Raw genomic sequence first — 17,631 nt, forward strand, 5'->3', positions numbered from 1 at the left:
TTTGATTGATTTATATTGTAAGCGAAGTTTAATGGATTCCTTTTAACACTTAATATGGATGACCTCACACTCTCCATTTTTAGGGTCAATTTTCGCACCGTTCACATATCTTCTCTAAATTGTTTTGCAATTTGTTTTGATCTTCTGATAACTTCACTTGGCGATAAAAGATAGCGTCATTTGCAGACAACTTAAGACGGCTGCCCAGATTGTCTCCTAAATCATTTATATAGACAAGAAACGGCAAAGAACCTGTAACATTAGCTTGGGCAACGACAGAAATCACTTCTGTTTAAATCGATGATTTTCTATCAGTTACTACGAACTGCGACTTCTCTGACAGCTGTTCTTCATCCGAATTCTTCGTCTTCTTTGATGAAAGAGTTTCGGAAGGCTGTATTTAGTAACTCCGCTTTAGCAGCACTGTCGTCGATAGCATTTCCATTGCTATCGCGCAGAGAAGGCAATGATTGTGTCTTGCCGCTAGCATACTTTATATACGACCAGAATCGCTTTAGATTTTCTGCCAGGTTTTGGGACAAAATTTCGTTGTGGAAACTGTTATCAGCGTCTCGCAAATTGTATCAATTTAATCTATGTAATGACGCCAGTATTGTTTTGTGAATGTTTGCAATGGGACCTACCACAAAAAAAAAATGTTTCATTGTAACGTCTATTATATTGCCACCTATATATTACCGTGATAGTGTAATTTCAAGGTCTATGTTTGCTTTACACATAACTTTCCTCGTAAACTTCAGCAACGGCTGATAAGTCACCTGGCTCTTTGCGAACGTCATGTCTTCAAGAGGGTATATTAATTATTCTGACCGCTTCTGTTACATCTGTGGCAAACATCTAACGAAAACGCAGCAGCGGGCAATTTCATACGTTTTCAAAGAAGCATATTTTACGTATTTTGGCGTAAAGATTGAGAATCGGGGCAAGTTGTAGGCCCCACATTGAATGTGTTCGAGTTGTGAGGAAGGAAAACCAATAGGGATATCTGTTATCCAATCTTTGATTCTGCGTTACGTCCTGTGCCTCACGGATCTGACGTTTCTGTATCTCTTCCGCCTGATAATTTCGATGAAGTGCTTCCATTTTCTGCTACTGAGACGGATGAGAGTTCTGACGAGGATATGAAGTGAGCCGCAATAGTTTTCACCATCCGAATTGAACGATATGACCAGAGACCTGGCACTCCTAAAAGATGTAGCACAGCTGTTAGCCTCTAGGCTATAGGAAAAGGACATGGTTGGCTTTGGAACTTTTTTTCTGTTGATTCAGAAGCAGAAAAACAGATTTTCTTCCTTACTTTTTTCATGACGATGATCTTATGTATTGTTGAAAATTGATACAAATATACTTCCATACCTGATGAATATTCAACACATTTGAAAGCGAAGTGTGATTCTTTGGCCTTCATCCTGGTCAAACTTAAGTATAGGAATTGACTATTTGTGGGGATTTCAAACAAGTCTCTGTCATCCTTGGTCAGGATGGTGGCTGTGCCAAATACGTCGGCTTCCAATAGCAATGGGGCGGCCTTGCAAAAGACAAGCACTGATATTAGAGAATCTTGCCAATTAGTACGGCAAACGTTGAAGAGAATAGAGTACTGTTCGATTCTTTGGCGGATTCCAAAAAATATCTTCTGCCTCGACTTCTCACAAAATTTTATGCTATGAAATTATAAACGTCCTACCAAAAGATGGTGACGCTTTCAAATAAATGATGAGTGAATTATCGCAGCTATCAGAAGCTAAGATGAAATAAGAGGTTTTCGTTGGGTCTGACGATCAGAAACTAATTAACGAAGATAAAATGGATTAAATTTAAAGACCATGTTAGATATGCTTTAAACAGAGATGAAGTTTTCTCGGGTCGTCAGCCGAGTCAAGGTGTCGTTCTGCGGCAACGTTTCGATAAGTTTACTACTCATCACCTTCAGGCCTGTCGAAACGCTGCCGCAGAACGACACTTTGACTCAATTGACAACCCGAGAAGACTTCATCATCGGGGTTCACCAAGAAAGCCTGCATTCCCATATATTCCTTAAAGAAATTGACACAAGTTTTCTCGGCAACTGCAAAGATCTTCATTACAAGAGCATAGAAACGTGGTGGTTAATTTCAAAGTAATGGATGCCTCAGTGAGCTTTAAGCTGCATATTCTGAACTCCAGCGTCAACTGCTTTCCTGAAAATCATGGTGTTATGAGTGGGGGACAAGGAGAATGGTTCCATCAAGACATTAAATAACTGTAACGGAAGTAAAAGGGTCGATGTAATGATAGAATGGCAATTGACTGCTGCTGAAAGCTCCCCATGCAGTGCCTTCAGGTACAATAAAGAAGAAAACGCGACGGAGATTTGGAGGGGAAAAGCTCTGTACGTCCGAGCTTCACTTTATCCACCGACCACCGTGTCATTCTCAGCCCACAGCCGTCACTGGATGCAGGTGTGGAGGGTCATGTGGTCAGCACACTGCTCTCGAGAGGGAAGAGACTTAATATCTATGCTCTGTATCAGTTCTACAGAACACAATACTCCATTGTTATGTTAGGAGTATCTTGTTTTAACATGTATTATTATTATTATTAAAGCTTTATCGAATATATGTGTTTAGCACGAATTTTCTAGGTCTTCATCATTCCTTCCTGGAAATGCCTCAAGTGATATGGCGAAACGGTTAGCATTTCTGAACTTAGGATATCAAAAATCAATAGGATCACCTAATATGGAACAATAGTAAAGTATAAATTTGTAGGCCAATGTATGCAACCTGCAGCTGGAACTGTGCACCACGAACAATGATCTGAGTTAACCGTTTAGTAATATAAGATATTACCTCCACTTTACCAACTTCCATCCTTATGAGGGTGGGTGGTTATTACCACCACAGTGGTTCTTTCCAGATAATAAGTTATATGTATAACACGTTTGGTTGAAATTGATCCCGTGTTCTAGGAGGAGGTCTGGAACATACATACACTAAACAATTTTTATAAATATATAGACATACTAGACTTTCACCCATGCTTTCACTGTGCATGGCACATATTTTGACACATCTCTTTCACCATCTCTTTCTCCTCCTACTCCCTTTCTATTCATTTCTTCTCTCATCTCTCTGTCCATCTCCTCCTCCTTCCTTTTTCTGACTGAGTCCTTCTAGCCCCTCTCTCTCACCATCTCCTACTTCACCTCTTTCCGTCCATCTCCTCCTCCCTCCACTCTGTCTACTTGTCAACCCCTCCCTCTTCTCTTTCAGTCCATATCACTTTTCCATCTCTACCTGTACATCTACTGTCCCACTCTGTTGGCCCATGTCCTCCTTCCCCTCCCCCCTCTCACACTGTCCATCTTCTACACCCACCTCTCTCTGTCCATCTACATCTATCGATCGCCTCCATACCTCTCTCTATGCTCAGCTGAGCCCATCTGGATATATGCCCTTTGGAACACATCCTCAGACTACCCACATAACATACAAGTAATGCAGGGCAGCCTATATTTTAGGGTTATGTACCCTTTTCACCCCATCCCCCCACAGCATTGTAATGTCTCAAAGTTAAGTATTATCATTTATTTTCTATAAATAAAATTCGTTAATACGATTTGCTTGAATTCTTGTCTAGCGATCCGGGAAACCAGGTTTCCTAGGCACCCTATATTAGACGAGTAGACAGTACACAACATTGGCGACGAGGATGGGATCCGTTGATCACCTCGTCGCCAATGTTGTTTTGCAAGTTGACACTTGCTCTTGCGGAATCGGTGCACTGCTTTCGCACAGAATTGGTGATAAAGACAGGCCTCTTGCTTTCGCATCAAAAGTGTTGTCCAAACTTCCGCGTAACAACTCACAAATAGAGAAAGAGACAGTGGTTATTGCGTATTGTGTCACCAAATTCCACCACAATTTGTATGGCCAAAAATTCTACTTAATAACGGATCACAAGCCATTGAAATCCTTGTTTCAACCGCCGAAACCGGTTCCTGAACGAACTACCCAAAAATTGCAACTATGGGCTTTGCTGTTGTCTCAATACCAGTACGAGATTGTGTATATTAGACGAGTGGGCGGTACGCAACAGATTCATGGAGTCAATTCCCTCCAGCATTACTTTAGACTTCAGTCGGGTCCATGCCACGTCATGTTTCGGCACTTCTGCATGCTCGCGGCGGCTCTACGCGATATTAGGCAGGTATATCAGTTTCTCTGGTTCTTCAGTGTATATCTAATTGAACCTTGATTCGGAACCCATGCTAATCTGCAGACGCCCTTGTAAATGAGGACGTAAATGAGGACCTTCGTTCATTTTTTTCTGCACAAATACGCGGATCTTTCCTCTTATAGAACGTTGGTCCATTAGAGTGGACCTCCTAGTTCTTAGTTTAACAATAGGACGTGGCATCCTGCAAATAAAAATTCGTGTGATAGATAATAGTTTGTCATACATTGAAAATGGCTGCTTCAACAAACCAGAAGGGTTTATAAATAATTAATATCCCTAAAGGTTTGACTGAAAATATGTGTTTTTATACAGAGTTCGCCGACTATTCTAGATTATGAGCATTAGTTCACATCTGCTTAAATTCATTTCATTATTGTGGAATTACACACTTTCTGAGGATTTTCGTACGTGGAAAGTAGTTAGATGTTCCACAACCAATGGCAATGAAACTCTATGATGAAAACATGGGCGATGTTTCTCTATGTGACAGATTTTCATCATATTACAGATGTTACATCCGCACAGGAAAATAGCCGGTATGGATTTTTAATCATTTTATAGACCACGTAATTGTCAATTGTTGGGTGATGTATCACAGATAGTGGCCGGCCGTTGCGGTCGAGCGGTTCTAGGCGCCTCAGTCCGGTACCACGCTGCTGCTACGGTCGCAGGTTCGAATCCTGCCTCGGGCATGGATGTGTGTGATGTCCTTCGGTTAGTTAGGTTTAAGTAGTTCTAAGTCTAGGGGACTAATGACCTCAGATGTTAGGTCCCATAGTTCTTAGAGCCATTTGAACCATTCTGAACAGAGTGTGTTAAATCAGTCAAGTAGATAAAGAAAAGGTTTAAAAATGGTTCAAATGGCTCTGAGCACTATGGGACTCAACATCTGAGGTCATCAGTCCCCTAGAACTTAGGACTACTTAAACCTTACTAACCTAAGGACACCACACACATCCCTGCCCGAGGCAGGATTCGAACCAGCGACCGTAGCAGTCACGCGGTTCCGGACTGAAGCGCCTAGAACAACACGGCCACCGCGGCCGGCAAAGAAAAGGACTGTCAGCGATTGCAATGTTATAATGAATTACAAATATGTCATGCTAGTTGCTAAGCGAAGGGATGATGATGATCATCATCATGATGTTTGGTTTGTGAGGTGCTGAACTGCGCGCTCATCAGCGCCCATAAAAGTCCCACTCTTTACACAGTCCAATGTAGTCACGTTTACGAATGATGATGAAATGATGAGGACAACAGAAATACTCAGTCCCTTGGCAGAGAAAATCCCCCTCATGGCCGGGGATCGAACCCGGGACCCCACGAAGCAGCAACGCTAGTCACTAGGCCACGAGCTGTGGACACTACGTGAAGAGGACATTGTTGTACAATGAATTTCTCTGTCGGTGAAGATGCAGATGCTGTAGAAAATGTGAATAAATAGCTAAGAAGGGCTCTTTTGCAGCCAACTGCAGAAGTTGGGTTTGACAATGAGCAAAAAATGTTTGAGAGTGCAGGGAACAGAACAGGGAACAGGGAACAGGGACACAGTTTAGGAACAAGAGTCATGTGCATCAGATGTCAAATTTATTTGTTTATATTGGAAAACAATTGTTTAAGAGCTTATGCAGAAAAGTAAAGTTTTTTTTTACTGCCAGTATCAAATTATTACTTGCCAGAAATTATTGTGTGATACTGATTTCCTTGCATATATGAAGCTGTTTCAGAGCATCAACAAAACCTTTATTGGAAATCAGGTATTTCAGAAATAATCACATTAAGAAACCTATTTTCTCTGTATGTTAGCGTATGCAGTCGACTATTTCAAATAAAATAAATATTTTACTGTAACATGAAGAGAAGATACAAAGACAAGGCTAGTAAGTTTTCACGATAAATGGGGCTGGTGGTGCACACACGTGGCCTTCCATTTATACCTTAATGAATCATTAAAAAAAATTTCTAAATATTGTTTTGTTCGAAAATATGAAAAGGAAAATTTCCTGTGAATTTGTTTAATCTCAAAAGTGAAGAGGTTAAAGGTCGCAGGAATGCATCTTCAATAGGACCGTGCCTAGCAAACCACTGCATTGTTCACACCAGTTTCGGGTCAACGACAGTTTTACTTCACGTGCTTACCCTCTGAAGTTGCCTGAGAATCACTCAGTGGCGTTTCCTCAGTATCCAGCACAGGACTTCCTACACACTAACCATCTTCCTACGCCTTGAGCCGTACACCTTTTCCACACCATACCGGGTAGAAAATAATTATGTCTCTGCTTCGAATATGACGTTTATTCCGTACCTCATTAAACATTTTGTGTGATCGTCTCTTGTTCTATACCGGTGATCTTTCTTATGTTTTTGTGCGTTATTTGTGTAACACTCCCTGTTTTATTTTTTTTGAGAGTCATTGATCTATTTGAAACAATGTTGTCTTTAGTCAGAGGAAAACGGGTATGAAGACTGCTTGTTTTCAGTAATATCGTTTTCTTTTCGAAATGACTGTGGAATGTTACCTAGATGTGCTTCCATCCTAAGCTCCCAACTGTCAGTCCTGTGGAACGGTTGCAGGACTTTATACAATGAATCTTCCCATGATTCAGCAAGTGCTTCCCCACCCCTACCCTCTCTTTCCTTCCTTATAGGAACTACCGACTGCAGCCCACGGAATGTAATATGTTGTCACCTTCTTATACCCTCAGGGTCCTGTTAATAGTATGTAACAGGAAGTGCCTTGTAGTTCCACACTATTCTTATATGCACTAAGTTCGTAGCATTTTTGGGAATCCAAAACACGGATCAAACTATAGAAACAGGCCACTAGATTAATAACAAAACGCCGTATATGTGGTGATTGTGATGGGTTCCTATTGTATGATATGGATACATCTACTAACCTGTTATGCACATTAACAAGAACATCAGTAATTGCTCCATTAACAGCAGCATCCATAATCATCTAAATAGAGCTGTACTTACGTTTAAGGAGAAAAAATAGTCAAAAAACAGCATTATGTACCATGGAATAAAACTGTGCAATAAACTAACCAAGGTGACAGTTAAAAATCTTGAACTAAAAAATTTCCATTAAATCATACCTCTTAAGTAACACATACTACAAGGTCATGCATTATTTAGAGAACACAAAGAACAGATCATAAATATATTAACACAAATTACTAACAAACATCCGCGTTGTTCCATACTTTATGCCCTATATATAGTGCATCTTGTTGTAAAGTCTTAGGCCTCACATTTGTAACGAATGATAATCGACCTCCTTCCATTTTTCTATGCTGAACACTACATTTTGAGGGATGGTGACAATTTTCAGACAGAGGTGTGAAAACATGAACGACATCACACAAAGGCAGAAGTGTGGTAATGGTCTTGAAGCCAGGTGTTTCTGTGTAGTGTGTGACATGTGTACAATGGAGTGTGCGTGTGTGTGTGTGTGTGTGTGTGTGTGTGTGTGTGTGTGTGTGTATGTTTGTGATTTTTTTGACATTATTTGTTAACTTGTTTGCAACTATGTATACTAAAAAATGGTACTGTTTTCAACATAAAAGTTACACTTGACTATAGTAATCCATTGCTTGTTTAATTGTTTCTCCATTGTATAACATATTCGAGTATCACTGTGAAGATTAACTGTGGACGAATAAACTCATGAATTAATCATAGCTCAAGAACGCCACAGAGATCACATCAGAACATCGTCAAGATATAGTATCTTATCGCTCGGTGAAACAGATAAGCAACAACTATACCTGATTCAAATTTCGGAAGCCCAGCGAACCGACACAGGAGCCGCGAGGAAGATCCCAACTGGAGGACGAAGTAGAACTCGGTGTCGTTGAGGCTGGGGACGGCAGGGACTTCGTGAGATCTGCACATGATGCGAGGGACGTTCGGGAACTCGATGGTCACATCTTCTAGCGCATGCTGAAGAGAAGTCCAGCAGAGAGTCCATCGGCTGCTGGGGCCGGTCACGGCGAAGGCAGGCGATGATGATGGTGAAAGATCATCTGCAGGAGGGGCCGGCTGGTCCGCTCGCATCGCCTCCTGACACGTGAAGTTGGGCAGGGTGAGAGTCGGGGGCAAGTCTTGGCGGATCACCAGTTGCGCGCGCATCTCCTGCGACAGTTTGTTCAGCAGCTCAGCAGCAGACTGGCCTAAAAACACGACAGAGAGCGCGGCCGCTTACTGGCACTAGCAAACAACCATAGGAGCATCAATAAGTATGGAAACATAAACCAACTGGACTGAAGGGTTTCCAGTAAATAGAAATCAGTATGTCTCTCGTCACAGAGTGATGTAAAATTAGTTTCCGGCATACCTCAAAAGAGTATTATAGGACCATACTGTTCATAACACACAGGTTGAGTCCCTCAAAACATAACACCTCATCTGGACACCTATAATGGACACTAATATGGGGTATGCCCAACCTTTGCCTTCATGATGGCTTGAACTCTGCTGGGAACACCATCAGTGTGTTTTCTGAAAGTCTGTGGAATGATGACAGCCAATTGCTCCTCAAGAGCAGAAATCAGAGATGGCAGTGATGCTGCACGCTGGGATTTGGAGCGGCGCCAACGTTCCAAGTCACCCCAAAGGTGTTGCATTGGTTTCAGATAGGGTTTCTGGGCTGGCCAGTATATTTCAAAAATGTTCTTGTCCGCAAAACGTTCTGACAGATGCTGCTTTATGATATGGACCATTGTCACTGTGATACAAATCGTCTCCCAACTGGTCCTCTACTGTAAGCAGTACACAAGGCTTTCAAATGTTTCCATATTCGTCTGAATTTATTGTTTTCTGAAGCGCAGTAAAGGAACCACTCACTAACCAAAATAAACACCCTATTACCGTAACATCACCTCCTCTGTAATTCACTCGTGACATTACATATGATAACAGTTAACGTTCTCCAGGCATTCGCCAAACCGAAACCCCTCCATTGCATAGCCACAGGGTCATTACTCCAAATTACTCGTTTCTAGTCATCCACTGCCCAGCAGCATCGCTATCTCAAGCGTCGCACAGCAATGACTACAAGAATATGTGACTTACGATGAGCTGCTAGGCCGTGGTACACATTTATTTTTGACTCCCTACTTTTTCATTATCTGGTATGCTGGTAGCATTTTGGAGCTCACGAATGATTCCCTTCCAATGATTTCATGCTATTTTTTTACAGCCATCCTCCGCTATGATCGACCGGCCTTGTCCGTCACTGTGTGAGGTTTGCCTGGTTTTGGCTCACCACTGTTTGTTCCTACGCATTTCCACTTCACAGTCATGTGACTAATAGTCGATTTGCGCAGCCTTAGAAGCTTTGAAATATCCCTGATTGATCTGTTACTCAGGTGACGTCAATGACTAGCAGACATTGGAAGTCACTAATCACGCAATGGATTGTGTTGTTATTGCTTCTATAGTGACGAAATAATACTCCCTGCCTTCTTTCATATTGGCTCGTCCACCTCTGGTGACATCTAGTGGTGAATTCCTTATTTATATAGGTGTCTTGATACGTTTGGTCAGATAGTATAATTTTTTTGTACATTTAGTCCTCTTAATTGCTGTATCATCTGAGATACTGAAGCAAGTTCGATTCTTTAAATGTAGCGTTACCCTTGTTATCGGCATTCGAAAACTTTTGAAAAGTCGTGTACAGTAACGTAACACTTGTTAGTTTTATATTGAACTTTTACGCAGGAATATCGAGAGATGTGCTAAAACTGTGGCCGGACTCGAGTACAGCGGTGTTAACACCGCCAAGTGGTGTTTTTTTCAAATGGTTCAAATGGCTCTGAGCACTATGGGACTCAACTGCTGTGGTCGTCAGTCCCCTAGAACTTAGAACTACTTAAACCTAACTAACCTAAGGACAGCACACAACACCCAGCCATCACGAGGCAGAGAAAATCCCTGACCCCGCCGGGAATCGAACCCGGGAACCCGGGCGTGGGAAGCGAGAACGCTACCGCACGGCCACGAGATGCGGGCACCAAGTGGTGTTCTCATGCCATTGTACGAGGGCTGTTCGGAAAGTAAGGGTAGGTTAGGTTGTAACTTCTATTTTCGAAAATGTGGCTCTGTGAGTAGTGCAGGTGTTGACGTGTATTTTTTCAAGATTTTATCAAATATATGTTTAGTATTCACCAAATAATATATTATGTATGGCTCCTACGAATCCGCTAGCCATAATTGTTCCACCTGATTGTTTCTTGAGCAGTTTATACAACTGCAGTCTTTAGATTCGTTATCCTTCAAATATCAGTTCGTAAATGATGAGTTCAGAAGAAAATAGACTTTTATGAGTGATAGAACAGACTTATCTCCGTAGCAAAAGAACCATTTTATTCGGTTTTAGCAGTTCGCTTGTGAGACGGAGCCCCAGTCGTTGAATCAACAACAGACGGGTGTTTCTTGTTTTATGGTTAGGTCGCAAAACGTCAAGAACTATGGGCCTGAGTAACTGTCGTCAGTAGGTAAGTTACGTTACAGCGCCAATAATTAATATGATGATACTTGAACGTGCGGAAGGCACGAGGACCCATACTGTGAATTGTACGTCCATGTGTATACTATACAAACTACTGTGAAGTACACGGCAGAGGGTACCTCCCATTCTAATATCTGTATAAACTCCTTTGAATTTCATTAACATAAGGAGCACTGTAAGAATTGTTTACACTTGGCACGCTGAAATAAGTTAGTCTAATCTTGTCTTCGCACCCCCTGTGGGGCTGACATATAGGGTATTGCAGTATATTCCTAGATTCCTCACTTTATGCTGGTTTCGAGAAATGACTTGCGCCTATTTTCATGCCTCTGCCTGTTCAGATTTTTCAGCACCTACGTGACGCTCTTCCGTGGCTCACACGAGTCTGTGATGATACCTGCTACTCTCCTTTGCATACGTCCTATAGCCCCTGATAGTCCTATTTTTTATGGATTCAACATAAGAGGGGCCTTTACTAAGTAATGCAACACACTTTTTGAGGAAGCATGTTGGTTTTATTCAGGATTCCATTACACCATATTCTCCACACTCTCTTGCCTATAAAACTCTATTTTTCAACATAATCTCCTTCAATGTGACAGCCTTACGCAACCTTACTTGGGTGGCCTAGATGCCCGCAAGGTTCAACACTACCTGTCGAAGTCAGAACGAACGTTCTGTTGCATCAACAATCTCCCAAACATCCACGTACTGCTTACCGCAGAGTGATCCTTCATTGGGTCAAACAGAAGGAAGCCGGAAGGCGTGAGATCCGGGCTATAAGGTGGATGAGGAAGAACAGTCCAATGAAGGTTTGTGAGCTCCTTTCAGGTGCGCAGATCTGTGTGAAGCCTTGCGTTGTCATGGAGAATGAGAAGTTCGTTTGCATTTTTGTGCGACGAACACTTCGAAATAGTTTCTTCAGTTCCCTGAGGGTAGCACAATACACTTCAGAGTTGATGGTTGCACCTTGACGGAGGATATCATACGGAATAATTCCTTCACTGTCTCACAAGACTGTCGCTACGACTTTACAGGTTGAGGGCGCGGCTTTAACTTTTTCTTCGGAGGAGAGGTGGTGTGGCGCCACTCAATGGATTGCCGTTTTGTTTCCAGTTCGACGTAATGAACCCACGTTTCATCGACTGTGACGATGTTCGACAGGAAATTGTTACGATCACCCTCGTAACGCACAAGCAACTGCGCACAGACGGTCTTTCGTTGCTCCTCATGCTCTTCTGTTAGTCGGCGAGGAACCCAGCAGGTACCAACTGTGGGTACCCTAACTGGTGGACGAGTGTCAGCACTACCAACAGAGACGTCCAGCGGATTAGTGAAATGTTTGACTGTGATCCGTTGACACCTCGAATGAGAGTGTCCGCACGTCCGTATACTGAAGGAGTCACAGCTACGTGCGGCCGGCCGGCACGCGGGATAGAGATGGGGCCCCTCCGTGCCCGCACCAACGTGGTGACCAAATCAAAAGTTCTACTGTCACCTCCGACAACATGTTAGTTATCTAATAGGTGGATCACAGGATGCTAGGCTGTGATGTTATCCGTGCGTCTGGGTAAGACTACATATTAACACGGTCCATCAGGTGATACGAAGTGGACGAAACGCGAATGAGGGCAGCAATTTGAAGAACAGAGGGAAAAAAGTGCCAAGGCTCGTGTCGTGGGAAAAAAGCCTCTGCGACAGTGGGATGGGTAGTAAGAGCAGTAGTGGCTTACTAGCTGCGATAGTTCATGCAAGGTTGGGTTTGTTAGTATGGGTACCATGCATCATTGCCGTGGCAGGCGATGGCGATGGCGATGTATTCGAGTCTGCTGCAGCCGCTGAATTCCTGGAACGATCTGGATCGTTATATATTAGTGGGAGATCGGTCATAGATCATCTCATTGTTTGGGGGGGGGGGGAAGGGGGGGGGGGAGCTTGTCTCCATGTAGTGTATGGTACGGCTTCCCTGCGTGGTGCCAGTTATTCGACAAGTGTGTTCCAACTGTATATCCAGTAATAGTGGCTGATTAACAGGGGCTCACCTGTACCGTTGTGTTTGCGTGTACTTGGCCATAGATGTTAGGTCCTTACAGGTATGTCTTCTGGTCTTTTATGTTTCCATTTATGGTTGTGGTCGTAGTTCCACAGATTCAGAATAAACGGGTTCTGCGAATGTCTGGAGTTTCTGTATAGTGTTGTGGTGAGTTTGTGGATTATCTCCGTGAGAGTCTCAAGTCGGTATTCCCGGTGAAGGTCCGCGATGCGTGTGTATCGTGGAGCATTGCTTATGATTTTGATTGCTTTGTTTTGTATGATATGCAGACGTTCAAAATGGCTCTGAGCACTATGGGACTTAACTTCTGAGGTCATCAGTCCCCTAGAACTTAGAACTACTTAAACCTAACTAACCTAAGGACATCACACACATCCATGCCCGAGGCAGGATTCGAACCTGCGACCGTAGCGGTCGGGCGGTTCCAGACTGTAGCGCCTAGAACCGCTGGGCCACTCCGGCCGGCGATATACAGACGGCGCAGGCGTGTGGGCGCAGCGTATCCCCAGACAGGGGCTGCATACGTCATCAGGGGTCGAATAATTGTCATGTACATGGACCTCGACACCCTTCTGTTCAGTGTGCTACGCCTGTTGAACATAGGATAAAGCTGTTTGAGCCTCGCGCTTTCTTGCTTGGTCATGTGTTGCATGTGGTCCCCCCAGAGTAATTTCCGGTCCAGCCAGACACCGAGGTATTTGATTTTCTCGCGGAAACGTATTGGGCGTGGATGTAGAGTTATTGGTCTACAGTATCGGTGTTTGCGCAGTTGCTTCGGTCTTCTAGTGAACAGAACGGCTTCGCACTTGTCGACGTTTACTCTAACACGCCATTTCTCTAACCAAGACTCAGCCACTCTGAGTGCGGCCTGTAAGCGTGACGTAATGTTTGATGGTTTCCAATCTTGCGCGACGATGGCTGTGTCATCCGCGTAGATTGCTATCGTTGTGTTGTGTGTGCTTGAGAGATCGTTTATGTAGAGGTTAAACAGTAGGGGCCCTAGGATGCTTCCCTGGGGTACTCCAGCGTGTATACCGTGTCGTGTTGACTGTTTTCGCTGCACGTCAGGGTTGAAACTCTTGCTGTGAGGTATGAGTGTATGAGGCGCACCACGCGGGAAATCAGAGAGATTTGCGCGGCCTTGTTGAGATGATGACAGACGCCTTTCCCGAAGACTCAAAGTGCTTTTGTTCACTGCCAGGTCACCATAGACATTCTGCAAGCGCCTATGAATATCTACGATGCTCTGGGTTTCCGTCGAAAGTAAATTAATTACAGCTCTCTGTTCGGAACGGACCTCCGTTGCAGACGCCATTTTGAAGACTGCGTATATCTCCGGCACCTATCGGAACTTCATGAAAATGTAGGGGCTGAATTTTCCACGATGTCCCACAGCAACCAAAATTGGCCAAGCAAAAAAGGCGTTGCATTACTTACTGAACGCACCTCGTACATGAACAATAGGGTAGGTCTTACTAATGTATTATAAGCACTCTCCTCTGAAGACTTATTGCATTTCTCCAGAATCATTCCAGCCTATTGAAATCTACCAACGTCATCGTCTTCGCCTGTCATATCGTTATCTATAGTTAACTATGATATCTCAACGTTACTTACCTTCGTAAACACGCCGGAAACGACAGTTGAGTGGCCCACTGGCTGGATGTAAGAAACCAAAGAGTTCCACTTCGATGTCCGACTCCGACAGAGGAACGTCCGAAAATGGACGGCACACTAGATCCGGCACGTTAACGCGGATGAACCTGCAGACGAAAATCCTCCTTAGTGCCAGGTAAAATAGAATCAAGTCTTTACCTGTATATATCTGTCGTGGCTTTATCCAATAAGGGCTGATTTAATCCCATTCGTTTCACGAACTACGTTTGGACAAATGGTAATGTAACGATTTGGATAGTTAATGTACGCGATGTAATAATGTGACATTCGTTGCTAGCCATTCTCGTCCACAGCCTCATTGTATTTTCTGAAAATCTAAACCATTCCGTACAATACAGCCTGTTTATGTTGTTAATATCTTTGCAGCTTCTCTTTCTCAGTTGCTACTTCAATTACGTTTATCGTGTAGTTACAATCCGTCTTTTACGAGACGCAGAACATCGCCTCCACAGTGGTGTGAAACCAGACGTGGTATTCTTACGCCATAATAATAAAAGCAACGACAGGCTCATTCTCCAGGAAGGACATTCCGTGCAAGCGCTATAAAACAAAGTGAAAATATAGCAAATGGCCAACAAGCAATAATAGAAGGAAAATATTCCAACTAATTCGCAGTTTACCATAAGAAATAAAGAAGAATTAAAATATGAAACTGAAACACAAACAAATACTCTTCCCCCCCCCCTCTCTCTCTCTTTCTCTCTCTCTCTCTATCTCTCTCTCTCTCTCATACACACACACACATAGTGCCTGCACTACCATACTACCAATTCAGCAACTCAGCATTTCTCCTCAGGTCATTATCACGCTAGAATCCCACGCTCTACAGTTCCCATGATCCCTTAGTCAGTCCTACATCAAGGCGAGGCACAGTGTGCAGCGAGAAACGTTAATACATTATGTTCTTCTAGTGCCTACAAAAGAACGGATGGACACGTGAAAAGAACAGGAAACATAAAAGTACGTAATGGCTCAAATGGCTCTGAGCACTATGGGACTTAACATCTTAGGTCATCAGTCCCCTAGAACTTAGAACTACTTAAATCTAACTAACCTAAGGACATCACACACACCCATGCCCCCGGCAGGATTCGAACCTGCGACCGTAGCAGTCCCGCGGTTCCGGACTGTAGCACCTAGAACCGCAAGACCACCGCGGCCGGCAGCACGTAATGAAACATAACCCAACCCTTGTAAATAGTAAGATTACCTAACTCACATCATAATATGTGTAGTTAAACATTAATCTGATGATGTCTAATATGAATGTATGAAACGTGTTTGGTTAAAAACAAAGTAAACAATCAGTTGCAAAAGACGGATGATATTTGTTTTTGTCTACATAATTGACACAACAGGCTGTTTAATGAACTAGAGCAAACTGAAGGTTAACTTCAATATTTATTTTCTATTACTAGCCACTTTCTGGTTATGCCCATGTTCAAATGCAGCCAAGCCTCATTAGGCAAAAGCTCCATTAGGTTCTTATTCAGGTCCGCATAACACGTACTGCTTTTAAATACGACGACACATGTTATCGATGTACATCTCCATTACATCCGGACACCTGTCTGAAAATGACTCACAAGTTCGTGGTGCACTCCATCGGTAATGCTGGAATTCAATGTGGTGTTGGCCCCCCCTTAGGCTTGATGACAGCTTCCATCCTCGCAGCCATATGTTCAGTCAGGTGCTGGAAGGTTTCTTGAGGAATAGCAGCCCATTCTTCACTGAGTGTTGCACTGAGGAGACTTACAGACGTCGGTTGGTGAGGCCTGGCACGACGTCGGCTTTCCAAAACATCCCAAAGGCGTTCTACAAGATACAGGTTAGGACACTGTGCAGGACAGTCCATTATAGGGATGTTATTGTCGTGTAACCACTCCGTCACAGGTCGTGCACTACGAACAGGTGCTCGATCGTGTTGAAAGATGCAGTCGCCAATCCCGAATTGATCTTCAACAATGGGAAGCAAGAAGGTGCTTAAAACATTAATGTAGGCCTGTGCTGTGATAGTGCCACGCATAATACCAAGGTGTGCAAGCCCCTTCCATGAAAAACACGACCACACCATAACACCACTGCCTCCGAATTTTACTGTTGGCACTACACACGGTAGCAGATGACGTTCACCGGGCATTCGCTATACCCACCCCCTGCCATAGGATCGCCACATTGTGTACCGTGATTCATCACTCCACACAACATTTTTCCACTGTTCAATTGGCCAATGTTTGACATATACAGGCGTGATGTGTGCCTTATGAGCAGCCGCTCGACCATGAAATCCAAGTTTTCTCACCTCCCTCATAACTGTCATAGTACTTGCAGTGGATCCAGATGCAGTTCGGAATTCCTGTGTGATGGTCTGGATAGATGTCCGCCTATTACAAATTACGACCCTCTTCAGCTGTCGGCGGTCTCTGTCAGTCAACAGACGAGGTCGGCCTGTACGCTTTTGTTGCGTTTTTGTGCTGTACATGTCCCTTCACGTATTCACTTCACTACCACATCGGAAATAGTGGACCCAGGGATGTTTAGGAGTGTGGAAATATCGCGTACAGACGTATGACACAAGTGACACCTAATCACCTGACCACGTTGGAAGTCCATGAGTTCCGCGGAGCGCCCTATTCTCCTCTCTCACGATGTCTAATGACTACCTCAGTAGTCGCTGAATGGAGTGCCTGCAAGTAAGGGGCAGCACAATGCCCCTTTCCAGCGTATGTTTTTGGGGGTGTTCGGATACTTTTGGTCATATAGTGTACATTTAAAAACAGCCACTGCCTGAAATCAGCTAGAAATTCAAATTAGATGTTGGAGTATAAGGTCAACTCATTTCAATAAATTAAATAGCCTATGGTGGGCAACATGAGTTTGACAGCCAGTCACTATCGCGAGTAATTAGGTCCACACAATACGAACTGATTTTAAATGTTCTGACACACACGTTATCGATGCACATCTGCATTTAAAAATGGCCACATCCTGAAACTAGTTAGTATGTTAAAGACAGCTATTTACAGTACATTAAATAGCTAATGATGGACAACATGAGTATGGCCGTCAAAAAATACAATATCGTAGCTAAAACTTGCTCGGCATTCCTGGATCGTTATCATCCGACAATTTCTAATGTGCA

At 43.4% G+C, this 17,631-nt stretch overlaps 1 protein-coding gene across 2 annotated transcripts in view; it reads right to left on the minus strand.

Moving 5' to 3' along the window:
• Positions 1-17,631, minus strand: part of LOC126418799 (uncharacterized) — a 49,281-nt gene that overhangs the window by 9,497 nt on the left and 22,153 nt on the right. For both annotated transcript variants that reach the window (XM_050085734.1, XM_050085733.1), the window contains exons 4-5: positions 14,430-14,575; positions 8,016-8,420 (exon numbers count right to left, since the gene is read on the minus strand). In XM_050085734.1, the coding sequence (XP_049941691.1) occupies positions 8,016-8,420; positions 14,430-14,575 (551 nt within the window). The remainder of the gene's footprint in view (positions 1-8,015; positions 8,421-14,429; positions 14,576-17,631) is intronic.

This window comes from Schistocerca serialis, chromosome 9 (assembly GCF_023864345.2).
Source record: "Schistocerca serialis cubense isolate TAMUIC-IGC-003099 chromosome 9, iqSchSeri2.2, whole genome shotgun sequence".
Lineage (NCBI taxonomy): Eukaryota > Metazoa > Arthropoda > Insecta > Orthoptera > Acrididae > Schistocerca > Schistocerca serialis.